Source organism: Artibeus jamaicensis, unplaced genomic scaffold (genome assembly GCF_021234435.1).
Source record: "Artibeus jamaicensis isolate MK-2021 breed Jamaican fruit bat unplaced genomic scaffold, CSHL_Jam_final contig_465, whole genome shotgun sequence".
Classification (NCBI taxonomy): Eukaryota; Metazoa; Chordata; class Mammalia; order Chiroptera; family Phyllostomidae; genus Artibeus; species Artibeus jamaicensis.
Window position 1 is genome coordinate 21,605,993 of NW_026521843.1, and position 27,596 is coordinate 21,633,588.

Genomic DNA, 27,596 nt, shown 5'->3' on the forward strand with positions numbered 1-27,596 from the left:
TTAGGTAAAACTATAACCAAGAATAATGCCTACGTTGTCTATGTCTACACAGAAAAGCAATCTGTGCCTCACATTTATAAAAACAATTTAATGTATTTTTAATTACTAATGAATACATTTAAGAAGGCTCCAAAGATATCTGTTCACAAAAGTTGTGTTTTCAAACCTTTACCTAAATCTTATAATTTCAGTTTATGTTGTTGATAACAGAAATTATGTTCTCACTAGAACAGCTATTTTCAACCTTTTTCATCTCATGGCACATGCAAAGTAATTACTAAAATTCTGCGGCACACCAAAAAATATATTTCTGACCTATCTGACAAAAAATCGGGTGTGATTTTAATTCATTTACACTGGACAGCTATTGTTGTGCTGGCTGTTGTCATTTTTTTTTTTGACAATCTAAGGAAAAGTAAGTCAGTGTCCCTAAGTATCAGGTATTGCATACTGAAAGTCACTGCACTGAGAACATACCGAGAGTTTAATTAAAACCATTCTTCCAGCCTAAATAAACATTAAAATAAAGTAACATCATATTTAGACTTTCACAGAGATCTTGGCTTTTTATTTAAGAATCCTGTCAACTTCTTTTCAATAAAGAAGGATCCCCTACTCAACTTTTCATGACCATTTTAACAGAATTACAGATAACTGTATGATACACAATCCAAAAAAGCAAAACAAAGTATTTCAAACAGCTACTGAATTTTTCACATTTACTCTATCAATTAAAAATATATACTTAAAAGACATTTTTCAAAGGAAAGATGACTTACAGCATTATTAGATAAACAAAAGTGGCTAAGGGAAGGTTTACTTCCAGAGAATCTGCAGTATTTACATGACTTCTGGGTAACACATATGAAATGAAATTCCACTCTTAAAGATTTGAACTGAATTTCCAAAGTAAGATCTTTTATGAAGTTCTTATAAGTGACTAAGCTTCAAGGTATTAAAACCTGTGTTAAATCCAAAAATTGCAAGCTAACATCTTAAATTAAAAATCTTAAAATAACCATAACTAATGCTAATCACTATGTTATCTTCCACCAAATGAATTTTAAATTATTAGACTAAGTATAATTATTTCTGTAGCAGTATCTAACAGTACAAGTATCGTATCACCCATAAACCAAATACATTTAATAAAAATTAAAATCATAGCTAAAACACTTTCCAGATAAAATACTTACCCAATCATTGCCGCGTCTTTAATTTCGCCCTCTGTGCCATTTATAACTGAGTCCTGATTTTTGTCGTCTTCCCTGTCAGTGACATCACTTGAAAAGCCCAACAAAGCTCGCACTCGTTTAGACTTCACATCTAGAATAGTATCTGTGTAGCCCACCTCCTGCAGATACCTGTGTATGAAAGGGGTCCTTACAATTCCGCCACATTACATCAGCACTCTATAACTCAATGTGTAAACAGAAGTATTCTTTTTAATTCACTGCCTGCATAAAACTTAACAGTATAGTACTATGCTAGTAGGACTTGCTAATAAATAATCTTCCAGCTGCAGATGGAGCTGTCTCTCGCAGTACCAGTCTCTACAGTCACTGAGAAAAATCAAAGAACTATACAATAGACCATTCATTATATTTATCATAAGAAGATGTTCCTTAACAGCACATTCTTTCTTCTACACAGTTTTGGAGTAAACTCAGTCTCAGATACTACTTAGTTACTATTTTATAACAGTAGTCATCATAACCAATAGTCTTTTTACATTTCTGATGTACAGTGTCACTGGATCAACTGAAAACTAAAGAGAATGTTTCTAGCATGTATAGTTTTCTCCGTGATGTACAAGAAAGTAGCATATTCCAAAGAGTCACTTCTATGGGGAAGCTTCTAGCCTGGGGCAATTGTAAAATAAAAAAAAAGATCACAAATGAAATATTCAAATGTGGAATGTGGGACACCTGGGTGCACTGGGAGGGGGGCGTGTGGCAGAGCAGCAGCAGCACAGAGAAAAAGAGAATAGGCTCTGCATTTCCAGTAACAACTAGGTCTAAAACCCATTTCTGCCACTTCTTTCCTGATACTCGAATTCTCCTGAACCTCAGCTTTCTTTCCCCTAAAAGAGACACACTTAATACAGTGTCTGGTGTATAGAAGGTACTCAATGTGCAGTAACAAAAAGATGACCAGCCCCCCCACAAAATGGTAGTGCCAGGAACATGAAGAAGGCAAATGTCACTAACTGCATCATAAACAAACATGACAGACAAATGTTAGACATTCATGTAAGTAAGGATTGGTCTATGAGATGAAAGAGAAAACAAAGATGGACAAGATAACCACTCTAAGCTCAATTTGTTTCAAGGTATCTCAAAGAGATACCTTACAAAGATATATGACCAAAATGGAGTAAGTGCAACCTTTTAAATAAAGACACTTATTTTTCAATCCTATTCAATATTTATAGAAATATTGATTAGAGAAATCAATATTTATAGAAAGGGTTTGATTAAAATCTGGATAATAAATGTCTAACTTTCCTAAATTTAATCAGTTGTTCTTGCAAACTAATACAAAGGTATTATATTTTTCCATTTTTAACCAATAGTATTTGACACATACTTCACTTTGGTAACAAAATCACAATATAAATAACTGTTTCAAAAACTGTACTTTCCACAGATATGTCAGCTTTACTAAACAGTTACCACCTTTCCTTTAAGGGAAGATTATCATTCTTCAAAAGTTTTTGAAAATGTCTCTTGGATTACTCACTATAACAAACTTCTCATTAAAAACCCCCCCAGCAGATTAAGAACATGTATTAAAGGAAAACACAAAAATCATATTTAAGACCAAAATAAGAGCACTAGTAAAAATCCCATTTATTAAATATTAGTGAAACCGCATTTTCTTCTAACTTTGAGTAGGTGAAAAATAGATATAAGGAGATGTTTCACTATTCTCATACCATCATCAAGAGGAGTGGCTGGCATACATCCACTTTGGAAATCATAGATTTGACTATTTACAAGAATTTCATTTTCCTGAAGCACAGACCTGAACACCAGTTTCGCATGTGATAAGCGAGAACCGGGCACTGAGCTGGTGTGGTTCTAGCCCACCATCTGACCTCTGAACCTCGACCCGGCTTTGTTCCTCTTTGTAGTCTCAAATGACCATTTCACACGAGAAAGCAGATGTTAGTGCAATGGTTGCAAATTTGGGGAAATCGAAAAGTTCTTCAATTAAAAATGGAAAGTTTAAAAACAAAATTTAACGCTGATTAAACATATTAAAACTTGTATATTCATGTATAAAAGATGCGAAGAAAAGAGTAACTTCAAGGGAATTCTTCAAACTATAAATTTAAGTGTATAATAAAATCTAGAAGCTTAAAATTGTCCTTTTTTAAATCCTCACCTGAAGATATTTTTTTTCATTGCTTTTAGAGAGAAAGAGGGGGAAGGGATGGGGAAGGGAGGGAGGAAGAGAGAGAAAGAAATATCAGTGTAAGAGAGAAATGCTGATTGGTTGCCTTTTGTATGCGCCTCAACTGGGAGCCAAACCCACAACCTAGGCATGTGCCCTGACCAGGAATTGAACTCTCGACCATTCGGTTTGCAAGATCACACCTAATCAACTGACCCACACCAGCCAGGACAAAACTGTATTCTTTTTTATGAAGATAAAATTATGAAAAGAATCAATTCTTGATAATACTTATTAATATTTAATAAAAAATGTTTAATATGAAAAAGAAAAAGTAATTCACTTAAGCTTCTCACAACAGCAGCATAATCATGTGAGATAAATTATTCTACTTAATATAAGCTTCTCCTCTTCAGTTTGATTATGGGTTACTTACTGTCTGAGTAGTTGTCGACCTTGTTTCCACATTAACTGGCTGTTTTGTTGTGGCTGGACCTCTGTTTCATTACCTTCATCTAGAAAACATTAAATCATAGTAAAACTGACTTGTTGTATACATTAGAGGGCATCTTGATTCACAAAAAATATTCCAAAAAATTTATAAGATTAAGAATATGTAAAATTGCACTGTAAAGTATGTTTTAGGACAATGTAAATGCTGTTTTTAAGCTGAATTTCCATAACAAACTCTAAATTCATTATTACTGCTGCATTCCTCTCAGAGTGGTAAAACTAAAACAAAGGTATTTTCCAAATCTTTAGGCAGCCTGAGAATTTTCCTCCAGAACAAAGACCTACCCATATCAATTCAGACTGTAAGAGCCCAATAACAGTACCAGAAAGCACCACATCAAAATTAGAACAAAATACCCTGAGGAATGATTGGTTCTTTTTGAAAGGCCAGTTTGATTAAAGAATAGACAGGAAGTAATCTCAGTCCAAATCTACGTCTTCCACTAGTTATTAGAATCTTAAGTATTCTTTTCAGACAATCTTTGAATGAAAATCTCATAGGCCTTGTAAAGCTCTAAATTCATTATTTGGTAGAAGCTGAATCCTTTCAAGAAGGTGGTAAAATAAACACAGCCTTCTCCACTGTAACTCTGGACTAAAAAATTTCTAAACTACACTATGGCTGTACTTTAAAAATACAACAAAAGCTGACACTTTCCATCAGTCCTGATCCAACTATAAGACACTGTGATCTTTATAGGGTTTTATTCAAGTGAAGATGTGAGAAAGACTGAGAATATTTGTTTGATGGTATTTGATATTATACATTGACCGTGTTTCAGATGCTGTGTTAAAAATGTATAAATTATCTCTACAAATTCAGGAGATAGGTGTTATTACTAGCCTCTTTTTAAAGACAAGAAATGATCTATACAACTCACAGGTTAACTGTAAGGTCTCTAAGTTAGTAATAGAGTTATTAGTGTTCAAGTCAAGTCTGACTCCAGAGCTCACTTATTTTTTCTCCACATTCTATCACTACAATTTTAAGAAATTAGAGAAATGTGTAAATTTTAAAAATCAGATCTTGCACGTTCATTTTTCTCTAACATGAAAAGTGCAAAGCTCTGTGACACACCGAGGAAACAGCAGTCAAGTAGACAGGGTGGGAAGGGAAGTCAGGGGCACTAAGTTAACTCAAAGAGGAGAATTCCTTTGGGATTACATCAGAGGGTATACATTCCTTTTTTTAAAAAAGGCAAAAACAAATGTCCCAATACTAGTGAAAAATGCTATATCTTGTTTCCACTGACCCCCAAATTCAGAAACTGTGTGTTTAACACAGTTTGTCCCAATATGTCCCCTTCTTAAGTCAAGTGAGCGATCAACCTATACTTGCTAAGAAAGAACATTTACACTGCCATTTCAAAAAACTAAAAATTTCAGATATGAAAGCACTTTCGAGGTCATCTAATTCCCCACTAGAACAGCCCACATGCTTTCTACACCATCCTCAGGTACACGCAAAACTGCTTTTCCCTAGTTTGGTAGCTAGTGACATTAGCGAAAGTGTGGTACATCCAATCAATGGAATACTGATAGGAACAAGGAGCAAACTACTGATACACATCCACAGAGGTCTCAAACGCATTATGTCAAGTGAGAGAAGCTAGCATTGGAAGGCTACATTTTGTATGATTTTGGAATCCCTATGACTTTCTGGAAAAGGCAAAACTACAGAAACAGAAAACAGGCTGGTGGTTGCCAGGAGGTGAGAGTGGAAAGGAAGGGGTCAGTTATAAAAGGCAGTTGCTAACAAGACTGCATGTATTTGTGAAAATACTAAAAAAGTGAATAGTACTGTATGTAAATTATAACTTAATAAAAAATTAAACCAAATTGAGTAAGAATGTATTTTCAAACTCTTAAAAAAGTATATTCTTACACTGAGATAAAATCTGATTCCCTGAGTAACATCTGACATTTACCAATAACAAAAAAGCCTGAGGTTTAAAGAAAAAAGAAAAAAAACTCTTGCATATGTGAACTTGATTTTTTCTATACTTTATCAAGGTTAAACTAATAAAACTCCCAATGGTTAGTAAGCAGTCATCAACTACCAGAGTCATTTTTACCTTATCAAGTTAAAAAGTGACATTATACAAAAGTAAGGATTTTAAAGTAGGTAAGAGTTATATTTCTTGGTATATTAAAAGCATCTGACTGGCACTTCCAGTCAACTTGGAGTAACAAGGACCAAACTTACCCTGCTGCGTGAAACAAGTATAAAACAAACAGAGGAAACAACAGCTAAGGCAGTGCACATCACTCAAGAAGGGACAGTGACCCCTGAGAGAGAATCTCTGGGGGAAGGAAACACACTGGCAAGCCCCGCAACAGTTCCACTCTCCTGCCTTGACAGAGCTTCCAGAGCACACCACGGGGAGAGGAGCAAAAGCAGTACCTGGAGAAACAATGGCTGAAGAGCGCCAAATTTTATGAAAACTATGAACCCACAGATCCAATAAACTCAACAAGAAACACTGGTTGGGGAGTGGGGGCCATCAAGCCAAATCATAATAAAATTGATGAAAACCAACTAAAGATAAAGGTAAAAATTGTAAATGTAGCCAGAGCAAAAAGTCATATTCTAAACACCAGAACTTTTGAAAAATTTATTCCTTTTAATTGTTGTTCAAGTACAGTTTTCTATCTTTTACTCCCATCCCAGCCCAACCCCCCCAGTGCTCCCCACCTCCCTCCCATTTTCACTCCCCTTAGTTTTTCTCCATGTGTCCTTTATACTTGTTCCTGTAAACCCTTCCCCTTTTTCCTTGAAATTCCCTCCCCTCTCCCCTCTGGTCACTGTCAGCCTGTTCTCTATTTCAGTGTCTTTGGTTATATTTTGGTTGCTATGATAGGGATAACAGAAGATATTTCTCATCAGAAACGATGGAAGCGAGCAAAACAATGACTTTTTCAAGACACAAAAGCTAAAAGAATTCATCATTAGCAGCCCATATTACCAGGTATGTTTATAAAGAAAGTCCTTAATAAAACAAGGAAAATGATACTAGAAAATGTGGATCTATACAAAGGAACATGAGTACTGAAAATATATACTTTTTATAGCATTCGAATCTCTTTAAAAGAGAATTAACTGTTGAAACAAAACTAATGTAGTGTGTGGTTTATAACAAATATAATAACTGCACAAAGAGAGAGAACAGATGCAAGTACACTGTTATAAGTTATCTCATATGACACATGAAGTGGTAATATTATCACTTAAAGATAAACTGTAGTTAAGTTTACAAAACCTAAATCAACCACTTAAATAACAGAGTCATACTGCTAATGGACCAGCAAAAGTGATAAAATGGAATCATAAAAATTATTAGATTAGTCCAAAAGAAATTTGAAAAAGGAAGCAAAGAACAGATCAAAGAAACAGCAAGGTGGTAGCTTAAAATCTAACCATATCAATAGCCACATTAAATGTAAATGGTCTAAACATCTCAATTAAAAGGCTGAACTTGTTACTTTGAATAAAAATATACTTTTATTAAGTATCTGGCTTCTAATGTTAAATAGGAGAAAATATGGAAAATAAATAGATTTTAATATAACCTGAAGTAATATTCTCTTAAAGGGGAAATGTGAGGGTTTGGAAGTGGAACAAAACAAAACAAAAAAGCCAGAGGGGAAACTAATTTTTCTGCGAAAAATATTTTAGACAATGTCTCATTGTCAGTGAATGAATGAAAGAACGAGAATGGGAAAACCCCTGCTTCTTTAAGTTCCACCCTATTTGGATATACCATCTTCTACCCTCCTCTCCTACTCTCATCTTTATCACTGTCATCAACAAATCCCTTGATAATGCTCCAAACCAGGCTCACATGGTTCCTCTGCAACCAAACTTTTATGTCCTCTTGAGTAAAGTTAACATTCACGTGGGTGATCCACTTGAGCTTCTCAAATAACCACCACCCTCTCTAGCTGTCATACTTACTTAGATCTTGTCATTACAAAGAACTGTCACAGATGCAAAATCACCCTCTGAGCATATCCTTCAGGTTCAGTACTCCCCATTCACTAACTCTTTGATTCTGCTGGAACTTCAGACCAGAGGCCAGCAAATTACAACATGTGGGTCGAATCTGACCTGCCACACTCACTCATTTAAATATGGTGGCTACATTCATGTTATGACAGAGAGCTAAGTAGCTGCAACAGCAAACACACGACCTACAAAGCCCAAATATTACTATCTGGCCTGCTGACCTGTTCTAGATCATAAGCTATCCCCTTATTCTTAGTCATTTAGGCTCCTTTTATCTTCAGTTCCTTCCCTCTGGAGTTTTAATTCAGTCTATCACTTCAACCACTCTTTTGCCAGTGTACTCAATTTTCTTGTCCCCTTGTCTCTCCATGAATTCAACTATTAACTATTTTCATTCTATTTAACAAGTGTACAAACCAGTGCTTCTGTATAGACTCATGGTCACACACCTCAACCTGACCTTAGCTTTTCTCAATTCTACCATTTCTTAGCCAATTAGTCCTGCTGGTCATTCATAATAAACCTTTTCTACTTTTTGTAAACCTCTCACACACTCTTAGGAGATAATCCTGTCTCCTACATAAAACTATCATATTAATTACCCACGAACAAAGCGAAACCCATCACCTAACTTTCTATATTCTCTCTGGGTAACAATAAAAGACAAGCTCCTCCTGCTATTCTCTAGCTATGATCAGAACCCAACCCCTAGCACTTCTTCAGATACCTTCCTATTTTTTATATCTCCACTTTCTCTTTTTTATTTGCTCCTCCTCTAAGAAGTATATCACACACACACACACACACACACTCTCTCTCTCTCTCCCCCCTTGACCCCTATGCCTGCCAGCTTCTGCCTTCTCATCTCTCCCCTTCACCTTCCTGAAAGTTGACTACATTTAGTCTTCATTTTTCACTCATGTCTATGTTTCTGTCCTCACCTCTCTCCTGAAACTGCTCGCAATAAAGTTTTCAGTGACGTTTGTCACTAAATCCTAGAAATACTCTCCAGCCCTTTAGACATTAATCAGTGATGCTGAAGAGTCATTACTTCTGAAAACTGTCTCTTCACTTGGCTTCCACTGGTTTCCCTCCTACCATTGAGACAACCCTTATGAATTTCCTTTTCAGGTTTCTATTTTTCACCAGTTATTTAAATGTTGCCATCCCTCAGGATTCCATTTTAGGTCCTCTTCTCCCTCTGCATAAAGCCGCTGAGTGAGCCTTCCACCCCAGTGACCCTCCGTGTCATCAGTACTAAATGGTCAAGCCTCTCAAATATACACGTCATACCCATAGCACTGGCCTGAGCTCCAAACCCACACCCCGTCTACTTGCCATCTCCACTCCATTGCCTAACAAATCCAGAAGCGAACCCACCACCTTCCAAAACAACATTTAGCCTAGTTTTTTAAATTAGAAGTGTGGGAGTCATCCTTGATCCTCCTTTTTTTTCTTCCCCTACATCCAAACAAGAACTAATTCCTGCCCTGACCAGTGTGGCTCAGTTGGTTGGAGCACTGACCCACAAAGCAAAAGGTCACTGGTTCAATTCCCAGTCAGGGCACATGACTGGTTTGGTCCCGATTGGGTTGTGTTCTAGAGGCAACTGATTGATGTTTTTCTCTAGCATAAATGTTTCTCTCCCTCTCTTTCTCCCCGCCCCCAGTCTAAAATAATTAAAATCCTTAAAAAAAAAGAGGATACTCTCAAAAAAAAAAAAAAAAGAATTCCTGTAGATTCTACCTCCTAAATATTTCTGAACACACCCAGTTCCCTCACTTCCCTTAGACTCCATCGTTAGTATACGTGCAAGGTACCGTCCTCATCTACCCAGGTGGCTGTTAACAGTCCTCTAACCTCTAACAGTCCTCTAAATTTTACTACTCTCTATCTAATCCATCTTCCAGATCAAAGAGCAAATCTGAGCACAAGAATCTGAATTAAGTCCTTCAAATGCCTTCTCATAACTCTTACAATAATGTGTAAACTCCTTAACATAATTTACAACACCTTTTACTGTATTTTACCATCTGTTCCTCCCCTCCCCAGCTAACTCTCTAGCTGCATCTATAAATACTCATTCCCCTCTCCCAATACTAATGAGTTATTTCATTTCTCAAATGTGCCACGTTCTTTACCTCAGAAGCTTTCCCACTAACACTTCGCCTTTATCCTACCTCTCATTTAACAAATATTTAGCCAGTCTGCTTCCTCTGACTAATTCTTACTTTTCTTTCAGATGTCAACTTTACCATCACTTCCTGCAGTAAGCCTTCCTTGACTACATAGACTAGATTTGGCCCTTGCTGGCGTAGCGCAGTGGATTGAGCATGGGCCTGCCAACCAAAGAACTGCAGTTCGATTCCCAGGCACATGCCTGGGTTGCAGGCCAGTTCCCAGAAGAAGACGCACGAGAGACAACCGTACATTGATATTTCTCTCCCTCTCTCCTTCCCTTCCCCCTCTAAAGATAAATAAATAAAATATTTTTTAAAAAAAGACTAGATTTGGCTACCCTGCTATTGTGCTCCGTAACACAAAACCTAGTACGTTCCCTATTATACATATCATTTTATTAGAATCACTTTTTTCTTATCTCTTCTGTAAAAGTCCAATAGGGCATTATCATCTTATTCACAAAATTTGGTGCTGGGTGTGACAAATATTACATATTAAATATTTGTAAGCTGAACAGGTAGTTTGAAAGATCTATAGATAGAATGATACTAAGTACTGACTAGGTACTGTATAGTAAGAAAATAAACCTGGGAGTTAGGATTTATTTCCAGAATTTTTCCCAGCATACCAATAAGGAATGGAGCAACCTCAGAGAGATTAGATAGTATCACAGGTATTTAAAGTGTTTAAAAGTACAGTTAAACTTACATGTATCTGATTTCAAAGCCCAAACTTTTCCTACTGAACCACAATGTTTACTTATAAACATTTTTTACATATTGCAAATAGGTCTTTATACTCCTAAATTGATCTAAAAATTAGGAAATACACTTCTTAATGTAAAAGTACTGATTAAAATCACTTCTTCAAATTAGGCAATATACTTTAACTTTAGAAAAGTCTTTAACAAATAGTCTAGATATAAAATAAAATACATATTTCTTTTTAAAAGTTTAAGTACACCTCAGGTTAAAAGAAAAGACACCAAAGTAAAAAACAGAACAATTAAAAAGCAAAAGAAAAGAGGGACTTCCGCCAAGATGGAAGCGTAGGTGGAAGCACAGCACCTTTTCGTACAACCAAGTTTAAAAACAACAAAGTTTTAGCAACAAAAACGCAGCCAAACCACAGAAAGCTGAACTACACGGAAGTCTGACAACAACGAACCCTTCAGCCAAACTGGTAAGAGGGGCAGAGCCAGCAGCAGAGCGGGATCGGGCAGGAAAGATCCACCAGACCGACCTGGGCACGCGACCCAGGTGCGCCAGCAGCTGGGGGCGGATCCTAGGTGTGGAGAAGCGGGCAGACCCACTGAGGGCACAAGGCAGTGGACCCACTGAGGGCTGATCATGGTCATACATTCGCGTGCAGACAAACTGGTGAAGGAGCGAGGAGAGAGACAGACCTCGCAGGCCCCAGCAGCAGGAACTGCTATTGTCCCTCTATGACCCCGCCCCCACATACAGCATCACAAACCAGCGACCTGGGTGGCCCCTCTCTGACCACACCCCCACATACAGCATCACAACCCAGCAACTGGGTCACCCCCCTGCCCTGGTGAACAACTAAGGCTCTACTCCTCATACCTAACAGACACAAACAGATCAAAACATGGCTCAAGAACAACTCAGAGCCCCAAAGCCAATAAATCTAAGCAAGGAAGAAATAGCCAAACTTTCAGATGCACAGTTCAAAACACTGGTGATCAGGATGATCACAGAACTGGTTGATTTTAGTCACAAATTAGAGGAACATATGAAGGCTAAACTAATTGAAATGAAGGGAAATGCACAGGAAACCAATAGTAATGGAAAGGAAACTGAGATTCAAATCAAAGGAGTGGACCAGAAAGAGGAAAAAAATGACCAAACAGAAAAGGATGAAGAAACAAGAATTCAAAAAAATGAGGAGAAGCTTAGGAACCTCCAGGACATCTTTAAACGTTCCAACATCCGAATTATAGGGGTACCAGAAGGGCGAAAGGCACAGCCACCAGTGGAAAACTTATTTGAACAAATAATAAAGGAGAACTTCCCCAATCTGGCAAGGGCAGTAGACTTCCAGGAAATCCAGGAAGCTCAGAGAGTCCCAAAGAAGTTGGACCCAAGAAGGAACACACCAAGGCACATCATCATTACATTAGCCAAGATTAAAATGAAGGAGAGAATCCTACAAGCAGCAAGAGCTAAGGGGACAGTCACCTACAAAGGAGTCCCCATCAGACTGTCAGCTGATTTCTCAAAAGAGACTTTGCAGGCAAGAAGGGGCTGGAAAGAGGTATTCCAAGTCATGAATGGCGAGGACCTACATCCAAGATTGCTCTATCCAGCAAAGCTTTCATTTAGAATGGAAGGGCAGATAAAGTGCTTCTCAGATAAGATCAAATTCAAGGAGTTCATCATCACCATGCCCTTATTATCTGAAATGTTAAAGGGACTTACCTAAGGAAAAGAAGATAAAGAAGATGAACAGTGAAAGGACGGCAAACTCACAGTTATTAAGAACCACACCTAAAAGAAAAGCAAACTAAAAGGACAGCTAGATCAGGAGCAGAACCATAAAAATGGAGATCACATGGAGGGTTAGCAACAGGGGAGTGGGAGAAGGAGAATGGGGGAGAAGGTACAGAAAATAAGTAGCATAGATGGTAGGTAGAAAATAGATAGGGGGGAGGGCAAGAATAGTATGGGAAATATAGAATCTAAAGAACTTGAGACACGTGGTCATAAACTAAAGGGGGGGAACGGTAGGGGAGGGGGTGTGCAGGGTGGAGGGGAATGAAGGGGGGATATAGAACAACCGTAATGGCATAATTAATAAAATATACTTAAAAAATAAAAATAAAAATAAAAATAAAAATAAAGAAACAAAAGCAAAAAAACCATGCCAATCATCAGGTATCACTCTCATTTTCATGGATTCAATATTCAACTGTGGAAGCATTTAATAACATTACTACACTGAGCTATAAAATTAGCAGCACATTTAGAACTTACTTCATAATGTTCTTTATATGCTGTCAAAAATAGAAGCAGCACTGTAAAATGGGAATATGAATTCTAGAGTTAGACAAACTTGGGCTTGGATCCATATTCCCATTACTCAATAGCTGCGTGACCTTGGGCAAATTCTCCACTTCTCTGAATTGAAATTGCACATAGTTAAAATGAAGATAATACTATCTTTATTGAATAACTATTTTAACAATTAATACACATAAGGCCCCTGGTACAAGGCAGGTATCAGTAAATGATATAAACAATAGTTGATATCTTCAGATCTTTGATCCATGAATTTAATCTGAAATGTCAGAAACACACTCACCTGTAACATGGTGATAACTGTTGAACAACTCGTCTAACCTTTCCCTAACACCTACTAATGAGTAAATTATATCTATATTCCGTAATATCTGATTGTTTTCAGGTACTATTTCTGTATTGTTTGGTGAGGTCCAGAGAAAGTTAGAAGAAAAAGAAGAAATAACATAGCCCTGGCCAGGTGGCTCAGTTGATTGGAACATGATCCCATATACCAAAAGGCTATAGGTGCAATCCGCAGTCAGAAGGCAACCTATCGATATTTCTGTCACATCAATGTTTTCCTCCCTCTTTCTCTCTCTGAAAATCATTAAATATATCCTCAAGTGAAGATTTTTTTAAAAAGAAGAAATAACACAAAAAGATATTAAATGTTTTCGGCTGTTAAAAGATGATCTGCTTACAAAAAAAAAAAAAAAAAAAAAAAAAGATCTGGTTACAGAATCTGCAGTGGGTAAAAAAAGCCCAAAAACAATTTTACACATGAAACTGAGGGATCAGATTACCAGGACGAGCTCCTCTCCTGCACTTAAAGTAGAAATCTCTTACCTCCACAGCTCCTACTCTTTCTCTCAGGATTTCAGAGCATGATGTACTTTGTACTGCACATCTCAAAGTTCCCATAAATACTAGAGAGACCCAGGAAGAATCGGTTATTTGATGTATGTTAGTTACCCCATGAAATCTGATCCTTCCAGCAAGTGTAAAACGTAAGCAGAAAATGGGAAACTAAAAGAAAGGGGAAGGGAATAAAGAAAGGAAGGTGGTGGAAAATGATCTAAATGACACTACATGATTAGTGCCAAAATATAAGTAGGTCAGCAAAATTAACTAATATGCAAATAAATAAAGACTAATTTGCAGTTATAAATATTGTTGCTACAAAACACTAGATATTAACTTCTTTTTTATCAATTGAACTTCCTTTAAAATTAGCTTACCAGAATCATAGCTTGGAGGCTTCATATCTCCCTGATTCAATTCTGTCCCATATTTCAACTTGTGGTATTTGGCTCTGACAAAGAAATGAGAAAATACAAACCATCTTAAAACATATTTAAATAAACTTTGAGATACGTAATAGGAGTAGTCATCAGTATGCAGCAGTCCTAGCTAACTTTCAAAAGCTCACAGCTTTCTGAGGTGTCGAAGCCATAACACAAAAGCGTCTGCCATTATTATTTTATTGTTATACCATCAAGCACTATTATAAAAAAGGACTAACACTCAGAACCATAAAACTTCCTTCTGTACTTAATGAACTATATTAATGAACTATATTAATACTCTAGTTTTTGTTGTATTTAAATTTTCTTGGTGACTACCAGAGTATAATTCTATTATCAAAAGCAGTAGATAAGTCTGGATTGTAAAATAAACTTATAAAAGACTAACCTTTCTCAAAATTGAGTTTTTTAAGAAGAAAAATCATCTATAATACTCTGCCTTGTCAGGCAATTATGACTTGCCAAGTACGCATTACATTTAACAACCCGAAGGAGTTGTTAGGTAGGGGAACCAGCCCAAATAATGAACGCTGGATAAAATATCCTAGCAGGAATGAGTAACTTTTTAAAAACAGTCGAAGTATCCTTTGCATATTCAGGACAAACTCAAAAGAACTGTGAACAGGAATTCTTGTCTATCTTCTTTTAAAAGCTATATGTATATTATTATTTCTGGTTAACCTGATTAAACCATCGCAGATTTAACCACCTGAAACCAGAAAAATAATCTAGATAAGATAAAAATGTATAAGGTTAAGTAAAAATGGCCATGCTTACTTAATGTATTAGTATATTTTGACTTGTTTGTGTCTCCAAAATATTGAAGCCGTTTACAATAAGTATTCAATACAATGAGACTAAGATAGTAACAATAATATGAAACCTTAAGTACTAAAGAAGTAATGAACGGGTAACACACCCAAATTTGAAAGTTATTTTTGAAAGTTATTTTTACCCTTATAAAAACCTAGCTGAGCACTTACTATAAAGTTTTTGTATTTCAAGGAAAGTACAAAGAAAATAAAAATTGTTTGCTCAAATGTATGAAGTACTACAGTTCTTCATATTATTTTACAGTTACAACAGAAAAAAGTCAATGTTTTATATGTGGGGGAATCTTAAGAAAACCTATAAAAACTATAGACAGTTGATGTTCTGTTTCTTAGGGTAGGTGGTGGGTACACCAGCATTTTTTATCCTAGTCTTTATGTTTGCATATATATAAAATGTTTTGTAATAATATATAACCATTAAAAAGAAAAAGGTATTTGCTAACATGGATTAATCTCTAAGCTAAGTTAAAAAAGTATAAAATCCTATGTACATATGTGTTTCATATGTATGTTATATATATTTCATACGCAGTGAATATTTCTGGAAGAATACATGATACATAATACATCAGTTAAAAAAGATTCCCTTTTGGAAAGGAAATCAGTGAACTGATTCAAAAGGGAAACTACTTTGTGTTACTTGGCTAATTAACCATATATATCCATTCCTTTTGAAAAATTTTTAGTCCTGAGTTATTTAGAACATCTTTTCCTCTATCCCCAATGCTTCTCTTAATCAAATATTTCATCACCACACTAAACATCTCCTAGTCTATTTCAATGTACTTGTAATAATGTTGATTATAAGAGGGTAAGATTTATAGACATGAATTTGACTCAGAGTAACAGTATCTCCTTTAAGTCAAACAGCAATTGAAAGTGACTGGCCTGAGAACCAAATAGAAGTAGCAATAAAATTTTATGGAGTTAGTTTATATATTTTTGTTATATACATATAAAGAGAAACATTTTCAAATACAAAATACTGTACTATAGTGCATTCTAGTGGCCTTAGGAAGAATTGTGACAGCTACAAAAAAGGAATAGAAAATATTCTATGCAATATATGTAACAAAAATAAAACACTATGAACACTTTATAAAAAATTAGACAAAGTCAAAATAAGTACAGAACTGCTGTGTTTACAAACTCTGTTCCCTTAAAAATAATCTGATTAACTCTAATGAACTGTTACTGAATTCTCATGACATGCCAGGCACTGTACTGGCTGCTGGAAATAACTGGCAGCTTGTAATCAATTATAAGGGCGGAGGCAAGGAGATGCCTAAGAGACAGAAATGTAAATCAATTAATTATAGCATACTGTGGAGTAAGAGCTATGACTTACATCAACTGTTAAAGAAACTCAGATGAGGAATTATCTAATTCTGGCAATGGCGGTGTCAAAGAGAAGCACCAAAAAGGTCACACATGAGATTTTAGCTAACCCTCAAAACACCATTAGCTTCCTAATCAGACAAATGAACTCATGCAGAGGGTATTTCTGTCCAAAAGAACAGCTTAAAGTTCCTCAAAGTGTAAAAAACAAACAAAATGAAGTGGGTCAGAAGACAGCTAGCAGTGTGTGTGTGCTATGTGTGTATGTGTATACACAGGACTAGAAAGGAGCCTGGATGTAAAAAGTTTTACTAAGAAGAATTCTGGAATTAGCCAGATGTTTTTAAGCAGTATATAACATCTGTGTTTTAAAAAATGAGTCCAATGGACATGGAAATGTTTAAGAACTCTAATTCACACACACAAAAAATGCTTTTGTATTCCTTTATTACACTTCAATAGAGCCATTACATCAGGAATAATCTCAAATCATTCCACAAACTTCAAAAGATACAAAATCAGGTACTCTTTTCCAGGAGAATCCCATTAGCTTAAAAAAAAAATCTTCCCTAGACCAGGCCAGTTCTTTATCTCTTCTGTTCTTCAAAGTAAACTACTTGAAAAATAAGCAACTCTACCTATCTCCACTTTTTTATCCTTCTCACCCCTCATTCTCTTGTGATCTGGTTTATGTTCCTGCTACCTCAATGAAGCCGTTCTGGCAAGGATACCAAGACACTCCTAACTGGCAAATCCAAATGACTACTTTTAGTATCCAGTCTACTTGGAGTCTGCAATTGTCATACTCCCACTTTCTTTAGCTTGCTTCAAACAGACTGCTCTTTCCTTTCTTCTCCAAAGATCATTTTGTTGGGTCTTCTTCCTCTGCCTTTTCTTCAAACATTTCCATTTCTTGTAGTTCTCTTCTTTTCCCACAATATTTCTTTCCTCAACTACTCCTATTATCTTTACCTACAATATTGATGTATACATGTATGCACATGAATCCTCTCCTATATTTACCTTTAAACCATTATTTCTTATCCTTTAATTCTTAATTCTTATCTTTAATTCACTTGATAACTTCCAAAACACACTTCAAGCTGGAAACCTTCCAATCATTCTTAAATTATCTTTCTTCCTCATCCCTTACACCCAATCATCTTCCAGACTGTTATGGATTCTATCTATTAAAATGTTTCAGAGCTGATGCCTCTATCCCTGCGGCTACTATGTTATCATTTCTCCAGTCCATCCCTCACATTGAGGTCAGGATGATCTTTCTAAAATCTATTTCACACTATTCTGTGTTTAAAACCTTTCAATCACTTGACAATTAAAATGCAATATGTATTCCTAGACTAGATTATGGACCAGGAAAAACCCCTATAAATATCATTATTGAGACATTTGGTAAAAAAAATGATATGAAGATCGTCATTGGAATATATGAAATGGGCTATGTTAGATAATTAAATTTCCTTAGTTTGATAATAATCTGTAATTATACAGAGGAATATCCTTGCTCTTAGGAAACATAAGCAGAGTAATTTAGGGGAGAAGAGATGTAGTATCTGCAACTAAGTAGTAAATGATTTGGAAAAAAACAACATGCTAGAGTGTGCATGATGAAATTAATATATTAAAAATGTGGTCAGACTGATGAATCTGGGAAAGTGGTAGACAGGTCTTGCAACTTCTATTAATTTGAGGTTATTTTTTAAAGTTTTTTGAATTTTCAAGATTCCCTACTATGCGTAAGATAAAAGTTTTAATTTCTTAGGCTCTGCATGATCACTTATCAAATCACAACTAACATCCTTCCCTCCAGTACACAGTAATTACAAATTTCTGAAGACACCAAACTGCTTTATTCCATGAGAAACATATCCTTTCTACTTACTGAACCTTATCTATCTGCCAAACACATCCTTTTTGATAATGATATTCAAGTCTCACCTCCTTTAACTGCACCCTCCTTTCTACTTCCACCTGCCAGACAGAAACGACCACTCTCTCCTTTGCGACTCCACTCTACCGGGCACAGACGTCTCCCAGAGCACCCCCCAGCCTGCACTGCACCGTGTGGTTTCCTAGTTCGTCTCCAGTTATTCTAAGCACATAAGGGCAAGGGCTATGACCTATGTTTACACTCAGCCCCACCACAGAGCTTAAGCTGGTTCATAGATTAGTATGTTTAATGAGAAGAGATACACACACACACAATATTCTTGGTTACTGTAGTATTTTGTATATTTCATTTCTTCCATCTCACGAGATACTATACTGTAACAGTAAAGAGTGCAGGCTTCGGAATCAGACAGACCTGAGAGATCTGAAGCACTGCTCCACCTAAGTCTACAACTCTACCCAGTCATTTTGTCTTTAAGCCTCAGGGCCTGGTACATAATATTTAATAAATAGTTGCCATTTTGATATTACTCTCTTTGCTTATGCCTATAACTTAGAGAGTTTAAAACATCAAATATTCCCAAACTAATACTTTTAAAAGTATTTTTCCCATCTTTCCAATACAGTATTCTTTTCAATCAACTTCTAAGGGAAATGAACCACTTATTTTTCACTAAAAAGTCAACCTGTTTTCAATCTCTTATGCCATTTAAAGATGCCACATGAGGATGAACACAAGTTCTAATAAAGTTTTCTCTGTTTCTTGATATTCATAAATATCATCTGTTAAATGTTATTTTACAGTAGGTTTTGCAAACAGCTCACTAATCAACATGAAAATAATGAGAAATGCATGTGACCACCAAAAATAAAGCAAAATAGAGAATTTCAATACCATCTATCAAGTATTCAAAACAAAAAACTATTTCTCTTTGGAGGAACAAGTATGAAGGACACAAGGACAAGAACTAAGGGGGGTGGAAATGGGAGGGAGGTGGGGAGCACAGGGTGGGCTGGGATGGGAAAAATAGACAGAAAACTGTACTTGAAGAATAAGTAAATAATATTAAAAATAAATAAATAAACTTCATTCATAAAAAAAACTATTTCTCACTGCTGACATACACAAAAATCCAAAGACCACCATCTGTTAATGCAAATGAACCTAAATCATATGAAACTCTCCTCTGTGAATTGTCCTTGACTTAAAACCCAAGCTTAGTTACTTGAGTATCTCAGATACCAGCAAACTAGAAAGGTAAGATTTGCTTCTGGAGAGATACCAATAAGCTGATAGCAAAGGAACAAAATACAAAAAACGTCTATAAAAAGATTCTCAACATAGTCTGCCAGAGAAAAGTTTTCTCCAAAAAAAAAAACAACACATCAAATTGAACAATATTAGATAATAGGAAAAGAGCTATAAACATTATAGAATTTCCTTTACAACTCAAAAACTATTTCAATTCTGTAAAGAAATGGATATTAATAATTAATAGTTCAGTTAGGTTTCTTAAGAGTGAACAGGGTAGAGAAAATGTTGCTAAAATTGTTCAAATCACATAAATCAGTTTACTGGTTATTAATATTAAATGTTAACACAATTAAATTAAGATATTACAACCATTTATAAATGTCTATTACAGATGATACTTCCTGAATTCAGAAGTATAAAGTATTAAAATTTGGATTTGTTTTAGGAATGACAGGAAAATTACTCCAATATTTAACTATCTTCTATTTTACATGAATTACCTTTCCTGTTTAAGAGCATACTCCAGCATTTTGATCCTCCTCACAAGATCCTTCTTCAAATTTTCTTGACCTTTCCTTTCCCCCTGAAGAAAGGCAATCTGAGCCTGAGTAGGAAAAATAAAGATAAAACTCAATTTAGACCAAATAAGCTTTTTTAAAAACTCAGTTAAGAAAGAATATTTGGAAGACAGGACAATTAGATTCAAAAACATTTCCTTTGCATACCTGTCACAAACTATGTAAGTATACAGAAAGGCACTGACTGCAAGAAAAAAAAAGGTTTAAGCTCTGACTGGTGTGGCTCAGAGGATTGAGCACCGGCCTGCAAGCCAAAAGGTCACTGGTTCAATTCCCAGACAGGGCACATGCCTGGGTTGTGGGCCAGGTCCCCAGTTGAGGGCATGCGAGAGTCAACTGATTAATGTATCTCTCACACACTGATGTATCTCTCCCTCTCCTTCTCCCTCCCTTCCCCTGTCTCTAAATAAATAAAATCTTTTTTTAAAAAAAGGCTAGATACTGGAAAAAAAGGTTTAATTAATTTTTAAAAACAAAATGACATCTATATGCATTTTATTTCAGGCTAGGGAGGTTACAAGGTATAGTCCATATCCTTAAGAGTCTACAGTCTAAAACAACCATAAATGCAGACATATGCAAAGCATACAGTATAGTGTGTTCAACTGTTTGTCTCCCAAAGCATTGGGGGTTTTCTCTTTTATAAAGAGTGAAGAGGGAGACTTCCCGGGAGACTTCCGGCCAAGATGGAGGTGTGGGTGGAAACACTGTACCTTCTCGTACAACCAAGTTTAAAGACAACAAAGTTTTAGTAACAAAAACGCAACCAAAACACACAAAATTGATCTGTATGGAAGTCCAACAACAACGAATCATTCAGCCAGACTGGGAAGAGGAGCAGAGTCAGCAGCTGGCAGAGCAGCGTTACACAGGAAAAAGCAGCTGGACCAACCCAGGCGAGCAGGCAGCAGCTGGCAAATCCCAAGTGTGGTATGGGAACGGGAGGACCCCGTGAGAATGCTGGGTGGCTGGCTGACTGTAGTCACACATTCACCCGCAGATAAACTAGGCAGAGGAGCAAGCAGTGAAGACGGACCACGCAAACCATGGCCCCAGCTCCGGGAAATAAAGCCTAAAAGCACCGACTGGAAAAATTTTCGGGGTCAAGGTGCTGGGAGAGGCTCCCAGGCTCACAGAGACCCATAGGGTCTCTTTGTTGGAGAGACCCATAGGGTTCTGGAGGGTGCACAAGGCCACACACCCAGGAACCAGCATCAGAAGGGCCCTATTTGCTTGCAGGAAGCAGCAGAGGGGACCAAAATCAGAGAGAGAGCAGACAAACACCACTGCCCCTCTCTGACCCCACCCCCATATACAGCATCACAACCCAGCAACTGGGTCACCCCCCTGCCCTGGTGAACAACTAAGGCCCTGCCCCTCTTACAAAACAGGTGCAAACAGACCAAAACATTATGGCTCAAGATGAGCAGCTCAAAGCCCCAGAGCCAATACTTCTAAGCAACCAAGAGCTAACCAACCTTTCAGATGCACAGTTCAAAACACTGGTGATCAGGATGATCACAGAACTGGTTAATTTTAGTCACAAATTAGAGGAACATATGAAGGCTAAACTAAGGGAAATGAACAGGAAACCAATAGTGATGGAAAGGAAACTGGGACTCAAATCAATGGAGTGGACCAGAAGGAGGAAAAAAATAACCAAACAGAAAAGGATGATGAAACAAGAATTCAAAAAAATGAGGAGAGCCTTGGAAACTCCAGGACATCTTTAAACATTCCAATATTCGAATTATAGAGGTGCCAGAAAGAGAAGAGGAACAGCAACAAGTGGAAAACTTATTTGAACAAATAATAAAGGAGAACTCCCCCAATCTGGCAAAGGAAATAGACTTCCAGGAAATCCAGGAAGCTCAGAGAGTCCAAAAGAAGTTGGACCCAAGAAGGAACACACCAAGGCACATCATCATTACATTAGCCAAGATTAAAATGAAGGAGAGAATCCTACAAGCAGCAAGAGCTAAGGGGACAGTCACCTACAAAGGAGTTCCCATCAGACTGTCAGCGGATTTCTAAAAGAGACCTTCCAGGCAAGAAGGGGCTAGAAAGAGGTATTCCAAGTCATGAAAGGCGAGGACCTACATCCAAGATTGCTCTATCCAGCAAAGCTTTCATTTAGAATGGAAGGGCAGATAAAGTGCTTCTCAGATAAGATCAAATTCAAGGAGTTCATCATCACCATGCCCTTATTATCTGAAATGTTAAAGGGACTTATCTAAGAAAAAGAAGATAAAGAAGATGAAGAGTGAAAGGACAGCAAACTCACAGTTATTAAGAACCACACCTAAAAGAAAAGCAAACTAAAAGGACAGCTAGATCAGGAGCAGAACCATAGAAATGGAGATCACATGGAGGGTTAGCAACAAGGGAGTGGGAGAAGAAGAAGGGGGGAGAAGGTACAAAGAATAAGTAACACATGGTAGGTAGAAAATAGATGGGGGGGCAAGAATAGTATGGGAAATATAGAATCTAAAGAACTTGAGACACGAGGTCATAAACTAAAGAAGGGGAATGGTAGGGGAGGAGGTGTGCAGGGTGGAGGGAAATGAAGGGGGGAAAATGGGACAACTATAATGGCATAATCAATAAAATATATTTTTTAAAAAGAGTCAAAATGGGAAAAGAAGAAAATTATAAGTAAAATCATGATTTCTTATAATACCCTTGCAAAGTAAAATTCCTCAGAGCTCCAGCACATATTTAAATTTAAGATGGATCCTTGTCCAGAGACGTTATCTGGGACCTCCCCAGCAAACAATAAAGAGCTGCCTTTCCTCAAGCTCCACCTTTCATTCCAGCCCCACCTCCCACTTAATATGTAGGAAAAAAAGAAAGTGAAAGCTGGAAAAGGGAAAATTAGAGATAATGGCCCTCTTTAGTTTCCTCCCAAAGAATTATTGTACTAACAAATAGAACCCCTACATTTTAACATGACACGAACTGTAAAATTCTCGTCTTCAGGGAAACAGAGGGCAAGGAACGAGCTGATCTGCAGAATAATTAAAAAGACATTTAGGCTATGGCCAGTTAGCTTAGTTGGTTAGTGTTGACCGAATATGCCAAGGTTGCAGGTTTGATCCCCGGTCAAGGCAAATACAAGAAACCACCAATGCATACAGAAATAAGAGGAACAAAACATTATTCCAGGTAAGTGGAGTAATGTTTCTCACTCTCCATTAATCTTTCTCTTTCTCTAATATCAATAAATTTTGAAAATAAAAAATTTTCAAAAACGCATTTAAGGTTGAAATAATACCTTCCACTTAAGGAACTGAAGCCATGTCACAAACACTCATTTGTTAAAGTAACTCATAACACTACTGAGAATAGGGCAAGAGGTCTACTCAATAACCATCGAGGCTCTCAACTCCCACATGCTTTCCCCTCCCATTTTTATTGTATTAACCCAGGCAACGTTATTCATATTTCTACAGTGTCTTACATTTTATTAAGCAAGAACTACATTAAATGGTGACCTTACCACAACCCTAAGGAATTGTGGGGACTCTCCAACTAAGTTTTAGAAAGCAAGCCATTAAGCTTACTTCTACTTAGTTTGAATGACACTGATTTTTATTTATTCAGTACAGAAATGAAAAAAAATCCAACTTGCAGTTTCATAACTTACAATTATTATGATGTAGGTACTGTTACATTTTTGTTCTCATTGCAACAGGCTCTTAAATTTTAACTGCAATTAAAAAATATTTTATCTTATTGAAATAATTAAAATAATCTAAAAATAATTCAACTGCATAAAAAGAAAAATGGCATCAAATATATATAACATATATATTTAAGAATCATAAAAACTTTTGGAAATTATATATTCGGTAATGAGATCATTATTTTATTTTGTTTTTTTAAAGATTTTATTTATTTATCCTCAGAGGGGAAGGGGAGGAGAGAGGGAGAGAAATATCAACGTATGGTTGCCTCTCCTGTGTCCCTTGCTGGGAACCGGCCTGCAACCCAGGCATGTGCCCTGACTGGGAATCGAACTGCAATCGTCTGGTTCACAGGCCCGCACTCAATTCACTGAGCTAAACCAGCCAGGGTTCGAGATCATTATTTTATATCAGCATAATAATAATAATAATAATAATAATAATACATGCATTTAGAGCTGACAGAAATTAAAGAAATTTTGACTGGTCAAAAAAGCACTACAGCCCACACTGTTTGGCCAAGCAATGCTTTGGCACAAAATTCTATTCTTCAAAATGGCTTTAATAAAAACAATACTGCAATCAGTATAATTATACAATCAAAGTAATAATAAAATTGATTGTGAGTTTTTCCCTTTCTATACCCTTTGGCTAGTTTTGTATTTTTACCACCGTCACTGGTCCTGGATGATTCTGAAACTTCAGCCTCCAATATTCAAGTCTTCACTGTTAACTCATTCCCCAACCCACCAACTATCTCCTTAATGCTCCCAGTATACTTGCTTTCTTATCTTCCTATCAATTCACATATTGGATTAAGTAGTTAATAAATATAGAAGACCCAGAATTGTTCAAGAGACAGGTTACAAAAAGGACAGAAGTGCCTAGAAAAGGCAAACAAAAAGGTGTAATACCAGTATGTGTGATATTCCCCGATGGTAAATCACAGAACAAACTTTGTGGTATTTCCTGCCAAAGATAAATAACTGAAAACCAACCGTAAAGAAACATCAGGCAAATTCAAATTTAGGGATATTTTACATGAATTTTCTTGTAATACTCAAAAGTATCAGGTCCTAAAAGTAAAAGGAAAAGACTGTTTCAGGTTAAAGACGACAAAAAAGACATAAAAACCAAATGTAACGTATGATTCTGGACTGGATTTGGCTATGAAAAAGACATTGGAACAAGAAACATGAATGAGCTCGCAGGATCAGATGATAATAATACATCGGTGTTAGTTTCCTGATTTTGATGGCTGTACGTGCTTACATAGGATAGTACTTCTTTATAGGAAATAAACCTTGTAGTATTTTGCAGGAGGCAACAGGCCATCAGGTTGGCTGGCAACTTGCCCTCACGTGGTTCAGGACCAAAAAAAAAACTTCTTTGTTTTGCCCTTGCAACTTTTTTTTGTCAATATAAGATTTAAAATCTTTTATTTTAAGGATCAAGGAAAGAAAGAAAGAGAAAAAGAAAAGAGTGGAGGGGAGGGGAAGGGAGGGAAAGAACTCATGGACACAAGCAACAGTGTGGTGATTGTAGGCACAGGGGGTGGAGATGGAAGAGGGTATAAGGGGGATAAATGGTAATGGAAAAAATACAATTAAAAAATAAAATCTTCCATTTTGAAACAAACACTATCCTATGCCAACCCACCTGATGATAAGATACACACAATACAATTTAAAACGAGCATCGTGCATAATGATGAAACGCAAAAAGTACTAACATTCAGGAACAAAACAAGGATGTTCATTTATCACCACAAATATTTAACACTGTTCAGGAGGTGGTAGCCAATGTCATTAGATAGAAACAAGTAAGTTTAGACTTCCCGTCAAGATGGAGGCATACGTAAACATGGCTCACTCCTCATACAATCACAGAAAATTTACAGCTATTATAGAATATCACACAGAACTGTCATAAAACCAAGCTGTATGAAAATCAAACAACTAAGGAATTAAAGAAACCACATTCATCCAGACGGGTACGAAGGATGGAGGGGTGGAAACATGGAACCAGCAGATCCCAAATTCAAGTATGGTGGAGATAAAACAAAAGGACATCCCGAGAACAACAGTTTTCAGCCCCAAACCAGACCACCCAGAACAGGGTTCCAGCACCAGGATGATTAAATCCCCATAACTTCTGGCTGTAAAAACCAGCGTGGGTTCAGTCGGCAGAAGAATCTGAAGGATTCTCAGTCATCTCCTCTTAAAGGGGCTTATATCACGGACTCACTCAGACTCACTCCCTCTGGGCTCCAGCACTGGAGCAGCACCTTGAAGGGTACCAGTAGTATACAGGGAGGAAATGAAGGGTATGGCACCAGAGCAAGAGCTGGAAAACTCTTCCTCCCAGACAGAACTGCAGACAGCAGCCACTATACCTCCCTCACACAGAACCACAGCGTTGTGGCACCATATCTGAATCTCCATCAACCCGGCTCACAAGGTAAGCCCCACCCTGACAATTACCTATGGGTCTGCCTCATCCAACTTATGGGCCCACCCAAACTGGGAACAGTGGCTTTACATATGTAGGACTGAGTGAGGTGCAGGCTTCAGACCTTCCTAAATCCACTCAAAGGAGCAATAGCTGAGCCCAGCAGCCTGTACCTCTTATTAAGAGGCCCCAGGCCCAGCACTAGCAGCAGCCATCTGCAGATCACTTTATAGCTTATGTCAAGGGAACCCAGACAGAACACAAGTGGATACTGATCTTGGCCTGCACCACCTGAGAAACCCAAGGGCCTGTGCACCCAGCGAACAGTTACACAACACATAGGAGCACCACCCAACCACTTCCACAAGCCATGGGGGGAGATAGTTGCAAGCCAGGGGTCAGAGCCTGTCCCACCAACTATCTGGACTGGGTAAATCCCTCCCATTGACCTGCTGACAGCAATCAAGACTCATCCAAAAGAGCAGGGAGTACTCAGCTCACACAGAGGGCACACCTCAAGTACACAGCCTGGGACACAGAGGAGGCTGTGCCACTGGACCCTACAGGACACCTACTATATTAGGCCATGCTACCAAGACATGAAGTCACAACATTTCTACCTAATACACAGAAACAAACAGAGGGAGGCTGTCAAAATGAGGAGGCGAAGAAATATGGCCCAAGTGAAAGAACATAAGAAAACTCTAGAAAAGGACTAAACAAAACGGAGGTAGGCGATCTAGCAGATGCAGAGTTCAAAACACTGCTTATTAGGATGCTCAAAGAACTCAGTGGGTACTTCAAGACCATAAAAAAGATCCAGGCAGAAACAAAGGATACACTAATTGAAACAAAGAACAATTTACAGGGAATCAACAACGGAGTGCATGAAGCCAAGATCAAATCAATGATTTGGAACATAAGGAAGAAAAAGACATCCAATCAGTACAGCAAGAAGAAAAAAGACCCAAAAAATCAAGGATAGTGTAAGAAGCCTCTGGGACAACTTGAAGCGTTTCAACATTCGCATCACAGGGATGCCTGAAGGAGAAGAGAAAGAGCAAAAAATTGGAAACCTATTTAAAAAAATAATAAACAAAACTTTCCTAATTTGGTGA

General features: G+C 37.1%; 1 protein-coding gene across 2 annotated transcripts in view; it reads right to left on the reverse strand.

Annotated features, from left to right (window-relative positions):
• STRN (striatin) overlaps nucleotides 1-27,596 on the reverse strand; it is an 88,585-nt gene that overhangs the window by 42,965 nt on the left and 18,024 nt on the right. For both annotated transcript variants that reach the window (XM_037165399.2, XM_037165400.2), the window contains exons 2-5: nucleotides 20,264-20,367; nucleotides 14,361-14,434; nucleotides 3,836-3,914; nucleotides 1,197-1,364 (exon numbers count right to left, since the gene is read on the reverse strand). In XM_037165399.2, coding sequence (XP_037021294.2) covers nucleotides 1,197-1,364; nucleotides 3,836-3,914; nucleotides 14,361-14,434; nucleotides 20,264-20,367 — 425 coding nt within the window. The remainder of the gene's footprint in view (nucleotides 1-1,196; nucleotides 1,365-3,835; nucleotides 3,915-14,360; nucleotides 14,435-20,263; nucleotides 20,368-27,596) is intronic.